The 17,216-nt window shown below is 44.7% G+C and overlaps 1 protein-coding gene across 20 annotated transcripts in view; it reads left to right on the top strand.

Moving 5' to 3' along the window:
• LOC143180955 (uncharacterized) overlaps positions 1-17,216 on the top strand; it is a 150,795-nt gene that overhangs the window by 127,522 nt on the left and 6,057 nt on the right. For 7 of the 20 annotated variants that reach the window (XM_076381039.1, XM_076381040.1, XM_076381031.1 and 4 more), the window contains 14 exons: positions 644-712; positions 5,540-5,599; positions 6,834-6,902; positions 7,415-7,604; positions 9,133-9,479; positions 11,345-11,527; positions 12,832-13,266; positions 14,905-15,084; positions 15,372-15,679; positions 15,766-16,009; positions 16,071-16,192; positions 16,276-16,517; positions 16,593-16,716; positions 16,795-17,126. In XM_076381039.1, the coding sequence (XP_076237154.1) occupies positions 644-712; positions 5,540-5,599; positions 6,834-6,902; positions 7,415-7,604; positions 9,133-9,479; positions 11,345-11,527; positions 12,832-13,266; positions 14,905-15,084; positions 15,372-15,679; positions 15,766-16,009; positions 16,071-16,192; positions 16,276-16,517; positions 16,593-16,716; positions 16,795-17,126 (2,905 nt within the window). The remainder of the gene's footprint in view (positions 1-643; positions 713-5,539; positions 5,600-6,833; positions 6,903-7,414; positions 7,605-9,132; positions 9,480-11,344; positions 11,528-12,831; positions 13,267-14,904; positions 15,085-15,371; positions 15,680-15,765; positions 16,010-16,070; positions 16,193-16,275; positions 16,518-16,592; positions 16,717-16,794; positions 17,127-17,216) is intronic. The other 13 variants (XM_076381043.1, XM_076381035.1, XM_076381038.1 and 10 more) reach the window with 6 other exon arrangements.

Here is a 17,216-nt window from a genome sequence, read left to right as displayed (position 1 = left end):
TGAGGTTTCTTTCTCGGGGGCATGATTGTCCATGGCAGAGTTAATTTATGTACATTTTAATTGATACTAATTTACTGAATGCAAGATCCCCCTCCTTTGATGCAATAATCCGATTAGTCAATTTCTTTCAGCTTAAATACGTTACTCTTACAAATAAATACAGTGTTGCACACCTTAATTATAGGGAATTTGTAAGCTGCATGATTCCATAATTAATTTCGTCTCGCATAAATATAATTGGAGCGAAATTTGCGATCTATTTGCCGGCAAGATGTATTCCTCGGCGACCTCAAGGTATTATTAGCATCGACAGGACAGTGGGGGCTAATGAAGATGCCGTTAATAAGCTTGTTAGCAAGGTGGACGAGAGAGACGCAACCGTATCGCAGTAGGTAGCTTAGCTGAGTGCCAGTGGATGTTCGTCGTAAAGGGAGTCGTTCCCTATGCTCTCCTGCGACCAACTTTGATGAATAGTTAGTCACGAGTGGTTGATGCAAGCACAACGTTCCGAAGTATTTAGGAATATGGGAGCTGACGTAATAAAAGGGATGCTCGAGTGGCGGGGAATTTCGAACCTGGAATAGTTTCCATGCATATTTCGATTTCGACAGTTTCATTAATCGAGGCAATCTTTCTGTTGCAGCTGGAGCCGCTTCTGAGGAAACTAACCAAAGGTCCAGTTCTGCACACAATCGTCACTCTCTCACGAAGGGTAAGCAAATCGAATAACGATCGGCGAGTTACCAATGAATTAGGATAGACGATTGCACAGGCGATTTAAACGTTCTTTCTAGGCACGCATAGCGCTGCAATGCCCCGTTGCTTTATCATTTTCTCACCACAATTCCGTAGGTTAGAGGCACCGTACAAATTATGCACTCCGTATGCATGGTCGTAAATACATGTTAAATAGTCGTAAACGAATGTTTAGATTCTCGTGTAGCATGTCACTAGATTCACTAGGAACTAATAACTAAACTAAAAAGGTTTCGTTCCTCTTTGGCCACGTAAACTTGCCTCGTAAAATGTTTTTCTGTTGACGCTGCGCGAGTGCGCCCGACGGATCCTTTTCCGTTGATCAGTGACTGTGAATTCATGAACAAAGGCTAGCATTCGTTCCGAATGCAAAAGAAACCGGTGTAATAGTTGTTATTTTCCATTTAAAACAAAAGGGAAAGAAGAAATTGCACTGCGAATCGATGGCGAATCTGTATAACGAATATATATATAAATAACGAATATAGTTCTGCTATACGCGTTGTAAAACGACAAGTGGATTTAATAACGTTTTTCAATCGCTCGCGCTTGGCTTAGCCGGATCCCTGGCGTCCCAAAAGCTAGAGGTTTAATCAACCGTGAGAAGCATCCATGAGATTGATAATAACGAGCGCATTTGTCTGGAAGGATAACGAAAAATCGGTGAGCTCTGAAAAATCTGTTCCACAATCCATGCTCCGGGAGACCTTGCCCTCGCTGTTCCTTTAGTTCCGGTGAGCGATGAAACATTTCCCATGAAGAGAAAGTGACGGTTCATTTAATCAAATAAGCTCGATGCATTTCAAGTTAAAGAAAATACTTTGGAGTTCCTTTGCGCAAGATATTCAATTTATGGGAGAAATTTACATTACTAATATATTTACTGGAAAAGAATTAGAAGAGTCAGTAACGTAATTAGAAGTCGTGCTCCAAGAATATCAGCCATATGTTAAGCGCAAGGACAATTATCAGTCCTTGAGGACAGAAGCAGAAACGAAGCAGGATTGTTACACACGCGAACCTCGTACGCTCGTTAAATATTAGTAGAACACTTCGGTGGCACTAGGATGTGAAACCAGGACAATTTCGATCGTCAGGCACAGACTCCAGCACGACTCCCATTAAAATGGGATACGAACCACTTGTCGCGTTGCGTTGAATCGTGGGCTCTTGTTGCGCCAGCGAGCTGAGCGAATTGAACACGGTATTCTCGGAAAATAGAAGCCACTTCGTGTTAGTTCACGGGGTTAATTATGGGGTTTCAAAGCGCGCGTAATTTTCATATTTCCTCTAAGTTTTTAAATCACACGAATACCTTCGATTGCTCGTGATTATTGGAGATTGTTGGTTGACAAACCGTAAAATTCGATTCGAGCGGTACGGAACGAAGCGACGGAGCGTAATGGAAGCTTCGTCGAACGCAGAGGAATATTGAAACGTAATAACGAGTCGCGGGTCGATCGAGTCTCGATAATAAATCATCGTCGGCCGTTCATCGACGTCCACTCGCGGCGAAGCGGAGGCCACTTGGCATTATGCATTATTCCAGATGAGAGTAGGGTGAATATCGTAGCAGCGAGGTGAAAGAGAAGCTGAAGGAGCAAGAATGGGGGAAGAAGAGTAGCTGAAGTGCAGCCGAGTCGAGAAGCGCCGCGAGGACAGAAAAATAGTAAGAACGGTGCTCCTAGGAAGATGCAAGAACAGATTCCTATTGTTTTCCGACCCACTTCCTAACGCTGGAAGATTAACAGCGTCCCTTCGCTGTATCTACTGACAGATTTTCCAGCACGCTACTTGCGACATAGTTCCCCGCGACCTTGCGCAAGTAGAATCACCCTGGCCTAAAACAGCCGCGCGGCGCCTCGCTCGCGCGTTCGAGCTTCCGGACCAACACGACTGGAAACTCGATTCTACACGACTGGAGCACAATTTCGGAATCTCTCGCGAAACTCCACGCTGACCTACCTCGTTCGAGCGACACGTATTTGCCTAATCTAGCAACCTATTTGTCCCGACTTTTGGTTTCTTTCTTCCCCCTTTCAAACGCCAGTTTGGCCGACTGCTGTACTGGGAAACAATTTCAGAAATATTCTCGAGGTGCACTGTGCCCGAGGAAAAAGTGAAAGAGTCTTTTGTGTACACGCGCGGATTTTCCACCTTCCAAAGATCCAAGATACGCCACGCTGTTTTATGCAACACTGCCGCTGCATTGTAATACAACGATTCAGCCAGACGAGTTTCCATCGGGAACAACAATACGATCGTGTACCTGCACTCAGTCTCTGCAACACATTCTTTGTCGTTTCTTTCTTCACTTGGCAAAGGGAAGCCTATCTTTCGACGCTCGATTAAATATCACCGAGCTATTTCATCATTAGTTCGCGAAATTAGTTTTCATTGTAGTTCAAACATGAAAGAAAGGCAACTTAACGAAGAATTGGATGAAGAGAAAATTAGATAGAGAGAAAGACAGATTTGCTTGAGTAATAAATTTGCAATTGAAGATTGTGGCTTGTAATCTATTAAACGACGGTGGCTTTCCATTGAAGCCCCGAATCCTCGGTGAAACTTTTTCCACGGAGATAAGAAGAGGCTTCAGAAGCGATCCCAGCAGTCTCTCTCTCGCTTGGTCGACAATTGGGTTTCTTCACGGTAAAAATTTCAATTTTAACACGCGGAGTACGAACGCGGATGAAAAGGCTGGATTTCCATTGTTTTCCGAGTCACTTCTAGGTGACGGAAGATTAACAGAGCCAACGTGTGTATATCCACCGCCGAGGGCCTCTCGACGTTTTTCGACCGTTTTCGTGAGAAGCGGAACCCATTGTGACTCGAGACTGCTGTAATTTAAATCATCGCCCACAGATTTTTCCTGGGAATTTTTTTCCTTTTTTTTTTTTTTTCTTCCACCTCTCTTCCTCTCACGTAATCATCTCGAATAGAACACGCTCCCATTTGCTCGCGAACGAACAGCCCCGACGACCCCCAAATGTTTTTCACCAGTCGGCTCCAAATTAGGCTGCGAAAACGTATCGATTTGCTCAACGCGCAATCGGGCGTTTCTGTTTTCCCCGCGAAAGTGGAACGTCAGTATTAATTACGTTGCTCGCTTACACAGCCTCGCGTATTCGATATTTTTTTTTCTAATTTGCAGATTCTCCTGTGCCATTCGTTTCATTCGTCCCGTTGACAACCCCGTTTCCAATGCGTCCGACAGAACTTTATATCCGTAGCGTCGAAACGCTTTCACCCCCGCTGTCCCTCTCCGCCTCCCCCTGTCACGGCAGGTCTCTAGCTTAGCAGCTTCTCCCTTCCTCGTTCGATTCCACATCCGCATTGCTAATGAAACGTCCAATTACCATCAACGGCTGCCACGAGGCGGACGGTCCACGGGTCTTCCCCTTTTGCTTCCACACTTTTCCCTCTCCTCTGACATTCGCAATCACCAGCCGGAAACAACATTGGCGGCAGGTAGCTGCGAAGTCTTGGTCGATGGAAACGAACCACTGAACTGGCTTCCTTTTTTTTCGAGCTCTCTCGCGAAAGTAAGCCACACGAATTTCAATTAATCGGGGTATAAAAGCGGGCACGTGATCAATAATCGCTCCGTGGGTCTCGTTTCTGCGCTGAACCGCATCGAAATTGATATTCATATTTTTCCTTTATCGAACCGATCCTACGTGCACTTAACGTTATCGGTTATTATTGAATCTCACGGCGATTAAATGTGCCTGTTTGAACGAATAAATATATACTCTAATATTTCCCGCGTAGTAAGCGCGTGCTCCTTGCATGGAAATAAATTGGAGATAGAACGGTGTAATTGCAGTGGAGAGGGGGGACGAGATGCGCGAGATTTAAAACGACTGCTAGAGGGGGAATAATTGACCAGGCTCTTCAGCTTCCATTTGCGTCTACGCGGGACCGTTATCGGATGGAGAACGCGTTCTTACCAAAGGGAACTCGCTCCGGTACCCCCTATTTCTGTAATTATATGTGCAGCTGTCGCGTTCGACGCCTATTCGTGGTCATTCGTTTCCCAATTATCAATTATCCTTCGCCGCGCTTTTTCCCTCCCCTACGACATTTGCAATCACCAAGCGGAAGCTGCGTCGCCAGATAAAACCGCCTCTCCTGTCGTTGAAAGCGAGGCAGATGTCGAAAATACGCAAAGTTGCACGCAATTAGCGGCTGCCGTTTGCGAATCGTCAACGAGGGCGGAGTGTCTATATACACGGTTCGTTTCTGCAATCTGTACATGAATTTTGCTTTTTAGAGACTCTGCTGATGGAAATCCTCACTCGTGTCTTCGTTCTTGTCGTTATTCTTCATGAACATTTAAGAGGCAACTGTCAGGAAGATGTATGACTCCTCGTGGTCTTCTTATTTTGGGGTTTCTTCTTTGGTCTATCCTTCTTGGCCATTTTTTAGCGTTCCTATTTTGCAATTCTGCAATACCGCTTTCGAAAAGAGGATTACGAGATTTTTGCAAGCAAGTGTAATTCGTATCTCTTGGAACTGAAATCAATACTTGTCTTCAAGCCTGGTATCTCTTGATGGATTTTTAAGTATCATTTTAAGAGGAAAGTTGTTCGAGGTACTTTGTATTCGCATTCACATGTTATTAATCCCGCGTTAACGATATTACTTTGCCAAAAATGCTCGATCGAACTCAGTGAACGTGTTAAATAGAGGACATAAGTTATACAGGAAATTTGGCACAGGGAAGCATTGGTTAAACAAAGAATCCTATACGAACGAATTTCGAATTTATCTTCTGCAGAGCAAACGATGCATTGGTTCGCCCAGCTTGGAGGTGACGAGGCTTCTCCCGATTCGTCAGGTAATAATCAGCGTGGCAAATAATAAGCGGTGTGCTGTGCCAAACTCGTAGCGATATTTGCACGGGATTTAATGTCACGTGCAACGAGTGCGTATTAAACGTAATCCCCTGTCGAAATTGGATATGACCGCATTCACTTGCCCCTCCACCCTGCTATCGTCTGCATTTCGTGTTCCTGCCTAGTGTATTTACCTGTGTGTTTGCACGAATCTGTACACAAACTCGTTACATGCGTCTTTTGGCTTACCAGTGAATGTTTTTGTGAATAACACATAGTGATAGCAATGGGGAATTGATCATCCTGAAGGTACTGATTTATTGAAAAGATAAGGGACTGTATTTTTAACGGGATATCTGAGGAGGAAAGGTCAGGAAAAAGTAAAAGTAATGTGTTTTAAGAAGAAAGGTTTATACTACTGTAATCCCATAAAATATTGACTTTTCCTCCTGAGACGCACTTTATTTGAATTCTGAGACAGTGTTCCGCGTTTATCAAATTTTTCTCTGCCTAAATAAATAATATAAAATATTGCAGTATCAGGGTTGGGTTCCCGAATAGTCTCGACCTCTGTTCTACTAAACATCAGCCATCTACGACTTATAAATCGAATACTTTCTATTTTCTCGTAAAATGCATGAGTCTCTCGGTTTGCCCTATTTTTAATAATCGCATTAGACCTCGCGGGGAAAGCAGCATCTAGATATCGCGGAAAACGATGGCCTTCTTTTCCGCGCGAGTGGTAGCGGAATGTCAGACGGAAGAGTGAATTTATTTCCCGCAGCCTCTGCAGCTTTCTGTATTTTTTTGCCGTCTGGGGGGAAGAGTTGCGCGGCAAAAAAGAAAATTTCTCGGGAAAATTGATTATCTCCGGGCGAGTAATGGAATCGATGCGATGGAAACATTCTCCCAGGACTTTTAACTTTCTTCCCAGCGTGCATAATAACGTTTCATCGATTTAGTTTCGCGGCGGAACGACGCCGGGCACGCGGAACGCCAGTTTTCGCTCCGAGCGCAATTTCGCGACACACTTTTGCGAACGAGCCTCTCGTTTTACGCTTGCATGACGCATGTCTCGCCGAAGAGTTCGCAGCCGCTTTCGTGTCGCGCCATTGTTGCGTCCAGTGTGCCCGCAAATATGCATGCGTTGCAGTGTATCGATTGCGCGAGCTACGCCCGTAATATATACCCGAATCTCACGTGCGTACGCACATGTTCTCGCTTTCTTCTCGACAGATGTGAAGCGACGCCGAAGTCTCTACGACGAGGACTCCCTCGACGGCGATCCTCCTAGCGAGAATGAAGGTATCACCCTTTCAAGGGAAATGTCGAGACTAACTCTTCCTCGTTTTTCCTCAAGAATCCAGAGTCCGCGAAAATGATTAATGAACGATCGAAATCGGTCCCTCGGTTCTTCCGCTGACTTTGTTGATCGCACAGTTATCAGACTGCAGGCAGCGTGCCAAGAATTTCGATGATTTGCTGTTTTCGAGTAGCATAATTCATTCCTTTCCATTGAGAATATTCGGAGTCTTCCGAAGGCCTTTCCAAACGAGGAGACTCAGTGGCTGGCAATTTATATTCCAGATACATTAACTCAACAAAGATAGTAGATTAAACAAAATTACAAACTAGGCGAGTATGTCTACGTATTAGTCGCCAGCGAGGAAAGGCCTTAAGGATGTAAGCTCCGTGTTCGCAATGCGTCAGCGAAGAAACCGAGAGAACGATTAACGATTTGCTGTGTTTCGAGCAAAGAAAAAGCGAATGGATTATGCGGCAAAGGAAGCTAATCGATTCTCCGCGGTTGTTCCCAGGACGGGAGTCGTCGGGAAGCGCGAAAGACGTGGACAGGGCGAAGCTCGTCCGTGAGAGACAGAACGAGGAGCGGCAGCGGAAGTTGGAAGAGCTGAGGCAGCAGGCCCTCGCCGCGCAACGTTTCCGGGAGCAGCGGGAGGAGGAACGCCGAAGGCGCATCGACGAGCTCAGATCGCGTGACAACGACAGGTTTGTGCTTCTACTTCCAGCCCCCGAATGGAAATTACCACGCGACTTTACAACTCTCCCCTTTGACACGTGAGAACCCGCGATTTGCGAATTACGGTACTTCCAGTACTTTCGTTCCCGTATGCCGAAACGATTACAGTCTAAACGCTGAAAATAGCATATCCCAAAGGGTTCTGAAAGAACTTATTACAAGAAAACAGATAAGATTCGAGAAAAGCTCGAATATACTAGTATTCGAACTCTGTGCAGTTTGAAGATAATTGATATTCATGCATTCCAGCGTTTTTGCGGTAAGATGGGAAGGGAGTTAACTATGAAAAGTATGTCCAAAGAGCTACGTTGAATCTTAAGTTAGCGATCATGTGACTCGAGGGTGGCTTTCACCGATCTATGAAACGCGAATTTAAAGCGACACGGTTCAACATCGATACGTTTTAAACGCTCTTTACGAGATTACGTGCTCTTTACGAGATTATAAGTTGACCTGGTTAATATGATGCCGGACTAAACTGTTTCACTGCCGCAGAGAAGCCCGGGAAATTACCACGACACTAGCATAAAGTTCACCATCGAACAAAGCCGCCCTCCGTCTTCCGGGCAGACGTGAGAATAGGGTATTACTTACAGAATTATAATAGCGAGTCGAAATTCGCAGGTATCTATACTTCTGTTAAAAAAGTCTGAGAATAAGCCTCTGAAATTATGAATTACTTCTAAAGTTAACCCTTTGGGCACGGTGGGAGTTAGCCACGAAACGCTACTTTGTACTACTGTGGTCGATCGTAGTGAAATACCATTCAGAAGTTCGATCTTGCGGTTTAAATTTACCGCCAATCTTATTCGCGTGATGATGTCATTGACTCTGAAGGATATAAACATAACCTTCGATACACAAATTAGTTAGTCGGCACCGCGACTCGGTCGGGGACAGATGGGGTCCCTAGAACCCTCCTGGTAAGTACTCTGGCCTTCTCCCAACCCTACAGTGGTTTCAGGAGGCCTGACCCTTCACGTGTTGAAGGGTCGAATATCTTAACACCCTTGTGGGATTCAGGTCACTGAACCCTTTCGTCTCCCCCTGATTCCTTTAACCCTTTAGTCCTATAATTCCTCCTCTTTCTGCATAATGCCTTGTCTCTACATCCTACTTTTAACTATCCACTCCTCCTGCATGATCCTTGGTATCCTAGTATCTCCTCTGCTTCTTCCTTTTTCGAAGCACCTACCCTCCTTTTCCTTGTATTTACTCCTTGCATCCTAGTACATACCTATAGTCTGTCCACTGAGCCGAGAAAGTAGATGACAGTTCATCGCCCACGTGGACAATTACTACGGCTGCAGCTATTAGCTGCGAAGTGAAATCGACAACCCACAATCGATTCGCAGCCAATAACTGCAACCGTAGTAATTGACCACGTGGACGTTGAACTCTCATCTACTCTCTCGATTTAATTGATAGGCTATAATTTCTTTTTCCTAGTTTCTATTACCTTCTAGCCTTCTTTCTACAATTTTATGCTTTTTCCAGACGAAACCAAGTCGAGGAAAGGAAACGGCAGATATGCGAGGCAGAGAGGGAAAGACGGGAGGCCATCCTCCGAAAGAACCAAGAGAGGGAGGCGCGCATAGAGGCGAAGAAAAAGAACGAGAGATCGCACATTGTGTTTGCGTTTGGAAGCTCTACGCCGAGGATGTTGGAGCCTGCCGACACCGGTGGCTCCACATTCTGGGGAACGCGTAGAGCAACCTCCACTACCAATGTGATGATGTTCTCGGCTGCTCAACCGTTGACCAGGAGGTCCTCCGAGAGGGAGCTCGATGGCAGCAAGAAACGAGCCACTTCCGCCGGAGGTCTCGATCGAAAACCTGGCGAAGGTAAGTGGACAGATTTATGATCCACCTTAACTAAACTCGATATTCGATATTTGCGAATGAGGGACTTTATTTGATCGTACTGAACGAGCCGAATGATATCTACCACGTTAACATTTATTTGCCGATACGGGAAGTTGTCTACAGACGTCAAATGAACGGAGCACGTTGGCGTTGCGCGCACTGTTACGTTAATAACGCTCGAGTGTTGAATGAATCTCTCGCTGTTGACAGAAATGCGATGGTGTAACGCTGTTGCTTCCCGACCGGAATAAACGACACAATGGATTTCCTGTCTGCCGTATTGACTTTTGATCAAATTTCACGGTCCATTCTTAATGAAATTCCAGCAACGTCACTTTTCTGTTCACGCCCACCTAAATGATGATCCGCGTTCTAAGTTTTCCCAGAGAATTCGTTTGGCGTCTGTCCTGTCTGTGTCGTCGGTCACCAATCGCCGCCTATTAAAATAGAGTTAGAGCTGCAAGTTCGTGTGAGAATCGTTAGTGAATGGCGTGGTTGGTGTGTGAAGTATTTCTCTGTTCCACGTTCGCACCCGAGCATCGTCTCGAATCGCGGACGATTGAAACGGGCAGCGAAGGCCGCTTCTTTTCTCACTGCCGTTCCTTTTCCACACAGCGCTTCTCTAGTGCTATAGTTACGTAATCGATGCCGCAGTGCGTAACGCATGGTTGCACACACCGTGTTCCAGAAGACACGCGAAAATGGAACGCGATTCGTGTTTGCGTACGTTCTGCTTGCGCTATTTTCAGTTATGATTTCGAATGGTTCGCGGGAGGCGTAACAAAAACGGGAACTAAAAGCTGACGATCGTCAGAGTTTCGATGACGAGCTAAAGTCTCGGTACTTCGTACTTGCTATCGATCGGATTTTACTTTCGTCTCGTGTACGAAGAGTTTGGACTGTGCCTTGAACTGCTCAACATCACACATCGACCACCAACACATCACCATGATACTTTACACGATTCCTGTGATTACTTTGTATACAGGATGTTAAAAAAGGTGGTTCAAGTACGTACAAGTTTTGTAGTATTCACTAGATTGAATGAAAAGGTGCTTAGTTCTTGTACATTTGTAAAAATCTGAGCTTGTACATTATGTAAGTAGATAATCACAGCGGATTGATTCGTAGATCCACGATCGCTAAGCATTTTCAATTCACTTTAGGAAATATTGCGAGTCATCTATTTTTTAACATCTTGTACAGGCAAAAAACGTGTCATAAAGCATGAGATATCGATTCCGTTTTACTCTTTTCAGTTTCTCTTTCGTTTAAACTTTTTTTATAGCCATCTTCACAGCCATATCCACCGGTATTTCATTTTACCGCGTTTACAGTCGAATGGTGTTCCCAGTTGTCACGTTAAATGAAAGAGATTTGTTTTGCTGCGTACCGTTCTTTTGCTAGCATATCCCCCTCGTATAATATACGCGAGAAGCACCTCATCTTCGCTGACTTTGTCTGTGATTCGAACACGTTACACGAAATACAAGCGTCTCAGTACATAGAGAACTCGTAGCGTAAAACGTGCCTGAGTAAACGTAATGTACTAGAGAATCATCGCCCTGAACGAACATAGATCTTCCTTCCGGTAATTAAGACCCTTTGCATCCGCTGTTATCTATACTTACTGGTGGTGGCTCTGTCAGGCGAAGTGTATCTTAAAATACTTGTGAATCGCACTACGATCTAACTCATGCTAATATACCCTTCTAGCCCCCTAATTTTCTTTCGACCCCTGCCCACCCCCGAATCTAAAGAAAGAAAAAAGTTAAAAAAAAAACAAAAAGGACAGAGAAGAAGAAAAGTGCCTAATGCTGCAGCGTTGAATGGTTTGTTTGCAGATATGAGAATGTCCTCGTCCATGTACGAGGTGTTCAATTGGAATTCTAGCCCTGATCCTCCCCTAACCCCTGCCAAACATAAGAGAGCCAGCCTCTCTCTGCCTCCTACAACTGACATCTTTGCCATCGATGATAAGTCTGATAGCGACACTAGGCGTCCGATGATTCAGCGGGCTGCCAGTGGTGAGTCCTGAACTCTCGACAAACAGAGATCTGCAACGGGGAGATTTTGCTCTGTTGTCCCCGAATGAGCTGTCGATACATCCTTTTCTCTTTCTCTATCGTACGTTAGCACACCCGGGGTGTACGCTCTCTTGCAAGCATGTCACGTTCAAACTAACGCCATAAAAACATTTGTTACACTATTTCCGTGTGCGTCCAACACGCATTTCGCCAGACTGCGCGACACCCATGAACTAATAATATGGTCAGATGTTTCCCTATTGAAATGAATGCTTTTTGTTTTGCCAATTTTTTAAGTAGACATTGGCGTCGCGCAATCTGAACCCATTAGTGAGTTGTATGCATTTAACACTACTCAGGATCCTGTACTAACAGTACTAACACGTTTATGTATATAGTGAGCTACTTACTAACCACCTTAGATAAGTGTTGTTATACTAGAACACAGTATTCGATCTACCAGACTTCCTTTCATTAGTAGATTGTTCGTGACCCTATTAGTGAACTTATGAACAAACTAATATAGAGAAGCTGAGGTGCCTCAATTATTAATTACAATGTTCGAAGCGAGAATCACGCGATAGAATAGCTTTCGATTATACGTATACTTTCGCTGTATTATGCATTTTTGTTATAGAAGACGTACACTCATATCATTCACAAACTTACATCACAACTTGTTGCATTCAGATCAAATTTGAATACAGTCACGAACAGAGGCATACTACAGTTTTTTTAATACTTCACGAATTAGACCATCAATGTTCTTTCGATTCAAATGATTTAAGCTTACTTTGATCGATACTAGATATATTAATTTCGATGTTACGTACTTCATACAGCACGTCGTCGGTAACCAGCATGTACAGTATTTTCCGCGTCAATCATTTGCATGTACAGATTCGTCTGCATCGCTTCCGCAACGTCGTTCGCCCACGTTCCCCAGTTCCCGCATTGTTCCCCGATGTTCACCGATTATCCTTCAGCATGAACACCACCCTCGATTGTGTCCCGCTTGTGGGTAGCGTTGTCAATGGCGTGGAGCTACACGCGCACTGTTGCTTCGATGCATGGAGAACAACGAGTTCGACCGAGAAGTAGTCAAAAAAAAATTAAAAAAAAAAAAAAAGAATGCCGTACACGAACACGTCCACACACACATAGACACACGATTGTCGAATGGAACTTTATGTTGCGATGTCTCAGGATCCGTGTCGCGGCTATGCACGTGTACGCGTGAGAGTCTCTGCGCGAGTCGTGTTCGTCGCTTTCCGCTTTGGCTTCTAAGGGGACACTCTTTGCAGGTGAAGAAAGCGACGGAACACCGGGAACCCCTAGCTCGGTCTATCTACGAGTGAACAGGAGACGCACTGACCTGATGCCGACGATACCGTCGCCGCGAGACACGCCGCCGTCGACGGGACGCAGCTCCAGCGCCAAGGCCTTCACACGCTCGCCAGGTAGGACTTACTCCATGTCCAGGCTGGACCAGCTGGCGCAGCCTAGGAAACGTCCGACAGAACTTAGCACGCTGACGGAACAGCAGAGCCAGCCTCTGAGCGCTTCTAGCATGAGCCGCAGCATGTCACATTTAGCTGCGTCCGGAGGCAAGAGCCTCAAACGCTCAGATAACTCTCGTAGCATGGGCACGTTGCCAGGCGCGGTCCCAATGCCGAGACCGACCAGGGCCGAGAGACTCCGCCGCAAGGCCCGCGAGCACCAGACTCAGCAGCAGCAAGGTAAGATCGTTCCTGTGCACTCAACTCAGCGGCAAACTTATTGCCTCGTTCCTTACCGAGACATAATATCACACAGTGTAAATAGATTCATCTTTAGATGCCTCTCGCCGAAAGACTCATTTATCATTACTTGACGATTACGCGCTGGCAGAAGATGCTTCATACTAATCTCGATGTTAACTCGTCTGACGGTGGAACGGATGCTCATGTTTCCCAGCGGGTCTGATAGGAGAGATGATGAGGTTTATAGAGGGTGTAATGGATGAACGAGTTTGAACTGAATGATTCTTTTATGGTTGGAGAATATAGGGAAGCTGGAATGGAAGTGATACAGACATTATTTCGTTTTATGCTTCTACTTATTTTCTGATCACAGAATCGTTTGGTTTGTTCTGTTCTTCTTGTTACACTCTGTATATCGTTCGTATGACTGTGGATGGTAACGTGAGTTGGGTGCACATGTGCATGTGTGGTAACATAGAGGAGCCATTGTGAATCAATAAAACGGAAAATCGTCGTGCGATAGTTTCGAAGTCCTTATACAATATCGTGAGCTGTATATGCTTACGTATCGAATGGAGACTAACAAACGACTTCTCGAAGCGTTTCTCGCTTTAACAAATGTTTCTTTCTTTAACAATCGATATTTAACAATGATTTGTATATATATATATATGCAAGATTGCATGACTTTACCGTGTCAAACGTTTGTATTAACGTGTGCGAATTGATTAACAAAACGCTCCTGCTAAAGATACGACAGTTCTCATCGGCTTTACGGTACCAGAGGTGAAGGTCTAACGTTTTTGGTAAGCCACACGATTTTTTTAATATCTTATCACATGTACACAATATATGTATCGCCCATGAGACGAGTTATAATTGTATTTAGTGTGCAATACATTTTTCGCTGAATTTTCATTTTTTAATTTACTTTTTTTACACTATGTTACAAACTTTTTATTTTTGTACACTTATTTCAGCCTAATTTTTCTCAATTATTCTCGATGTATATACGCACAGAGACGGCACAAATAATATTTTTGGTGGCGGTGCTTATTCTCTTTTTAATTTCGCTATTCGTTCTCATTTTTTTTCTTGATATCGACGAAGACAAGACAAAAGAAAAACATAGAGACATCTTTAAGTATCGTGCACCAATGATTCAACATAACAAAACAGACTATCGTAATCGTGAAATTATCGTTACAAAATTCTTATAATGTTCACGGTGTAGGCTTTTACACTTTCAACTCAATTAGAAGCTTCTAGGTATAGCAAGGTGCTCTTAAAAAAATAATTTCCTTAAAATACAAGCTAATTTCTTTAAAAATGTAGAGTGGGGCCAAGATACAGAAAACAAAGTGGAGGCCTCATCTTGAGCAGTATTTAATCAAACTAAAAAGCTTTACAGTACTCCTAAAAGGTCTAAATCACTGAAAACGAGAATGCACCGCCTTTACCTAGAGATTTCTATGATAACCCAAAGCAGGATCGCCGTAAAATGTCGCGGAAACGCGGTCGTTCCGCGTTCGCCGCGGTTTCACGGCAATCTGTCTATTGCATTGAACACGCCCGCGAAGTATACGCACGAAACACGTAAATGAAGAGATGTTCACCTTGGGTGGGTTCGCGTAGGCATCCGCAGCGGGGAGGTGACACCGAACAGCCCATCACGACCGCACAGCTCCATGAGTCAGCAAAGCGCCAGCAGTGTGGGCAGCAGTAACGTCAATCTGCGTCCCCGTACAGCTGCCCCGCGTCGACCGCGACCTGCTTCTATTGCCGGTACCGGTGTTTCGGTCACAGAACGACACAGTGAGCATGCCTTTTCAATTCTCTACTTATTTAAATCGCGTACACGGTCCTCCAACAAAGGTGGACAAAAAGAACTTCGTTTATCGCTGAATAGATCGTTATTTTATTTCAGTTTCGTTATATTTCTGTTCAACTCGTTGAGTTTTTAGTAATATGTTTCATTAGTTCTTTAGAATTCGTTATAATTTTTATTTTATTCTTTTTTTTTTCGGAATTGCACATTGAAATACTGTATGTACTCGAATGGGGGACTGAACATATTCGTGAGTAATGGATTCTGACTGCAGATTTGACTGGTGACATAAAACCCGCGAAGGATTCGAAGCCGCCACTGCCAAAGGTCCATACCACTCCAAAGAAACCCTCCACACCGAAGACGACCGAGCCGAAGAAGCCGACGGAGAAGCTGATAAAGAACGCGAAAGCGTCTCCGCGGATAACTCCGAAAGCCACGCCGTTACAGAGCCCAGGAGCGGAGAATGCGCCACTTATTCGAGAGAGTACTGGAGAGATAATAAAGAATGAAGGCAAGGAGGACTTGAAGTCGGAGGATAAGCACGAGGAGAAGAAAGACCAGGGCACGGAGAAGACACAAGTAATTGAATCTTCTGTTTGCAATGAGAGGGATCCTCTTCGGGGCTTACAGAGAATGATCGATTGTGTTATTTGTTTTAATTGCAGCAGGAAATAAGCGCAGCGGAACAGGGTACGGAGGAAATTAAGCCAGCCGTTGTCGAGCAACCCACCCCTGCACCTGTGTCCAAACAAGCGAAGGACGAGTCCAATTTGAATCAAGAGAACCAATCGATTGCACCGGCTCAAGAAACTCCTAAGAAAAAGGAAGACAGTAAACAGCAGGAACAGAAGCCAGTGGAAGCCGAGGTCAAATCCGAGAATAATGTGGAGGAGCAGGTCGACATGTCAGGTAAGTAAGACTGCAAGGTATCGATAGTGAATTTGAAATTGATATTCACCACTTTTTCTAGCCTCCATGATAGCGAAGATCAGGATTACTACCGAGGAGGAGGCCAAGGCAGCCATAGCAGAACGCAGAAGATTGGCTAGAGAACAGGCTGAACGGGAAGCTGAGCTCGAACGCCAACGACAAGTACGCTTTCTAGAGAGGCTCTTTTATAGAAATAGGTATTGTTAGCGAGGATTGAGAGGCTTCATAAGAAAATTTCTTTATAGGAGGAGGAGGCGCGCCTAGAGGCGGAGAGATTGCGCGCCGAAGAGGAAGAGCAACGTCGTCTGGAAGAAGAGACGCTCCGTCTGGCCAACGAGGCTCGGGAAGCTGAAGAGCAGAGACTAAGACTGGCGATTGAAGAGGCGAAGCGTCGTGAGGAGGAGGACAGGAGAAGAAGAGAAGAAGAGGTGCGTCAGAAGCAGGAGAAGGAAGAGGCTGAACGAAAGGCGAGGGAGGAGGCGGAAAGGTCAGAGAGTTCGAGATGAAGCTGCAGTTGATTAAAGATAAGGAGGAGTTTTCTAATGATGGATAATTGTTGCAGACAACGGATCGAAATGGCTGAACGTCTAAAGAAAGAAGAAGAGGAAAGACTCGCTAGACGTAAGCGCGTCGAGGCAATCATGCTTAGAACTCGAGGAAAGAATCAGAGTAACACGCCCACTAAGGTACTATTATTTCATTTGTGATCTGTCTTTAAAGATTGTTTTCTATTGTCTGCATGCTTACGATTGTATGTGATTTAGGGAGACGGTGGTGATGGTGATAAGTTAAAGGAAGACAGTCCTAACGATGAAAGCAAACCGACACCGGGTAGCAAAAGTGAGGACGTTATGACAGCCAGTCTTATATCCGAGGCGACTCAGCAATTCATTAGCGGAGAACAGCGAGCTCATCACACGGAGAATAATGCTACAACGGACATTGTGCACAATGGCACGCATAGTAACGGCATTAACGAAAATAAAATTGTATTGGATAATAATCAGGGTAATGTGGAAGGAGAACTGAATGGTCATCATACGAATCACGGAAACGGTATCAACAGCCAGTCGATTACACTGGACAATGCCACCGTGTAAGTATATTAAATTAAAAGTTACAAATCGAGAACATTCACGCTAACATAAAAGTTACTGACACTTAACCCGAACGTAATTAAAAAAGA

This window comes from Calliopsis andreniformis, chromosome 6 (assembly GCF_051401765.1).
Source record: "Calliopsis andreniformis isolate RMS-2024a chromosome 6, iyCalAndr_principal, whole genome shotgun sequence".
Classification (NCBI taxonomy): Eukaryota; Metazoa; Arthropoda; class Insecta; order Hymenoptera; family Andrenidae; genus Calliopsis; species Calliopsis andreniformis.
This window is presented reverse-complemented; position numbering and strand designations above follow the sequence as displayed.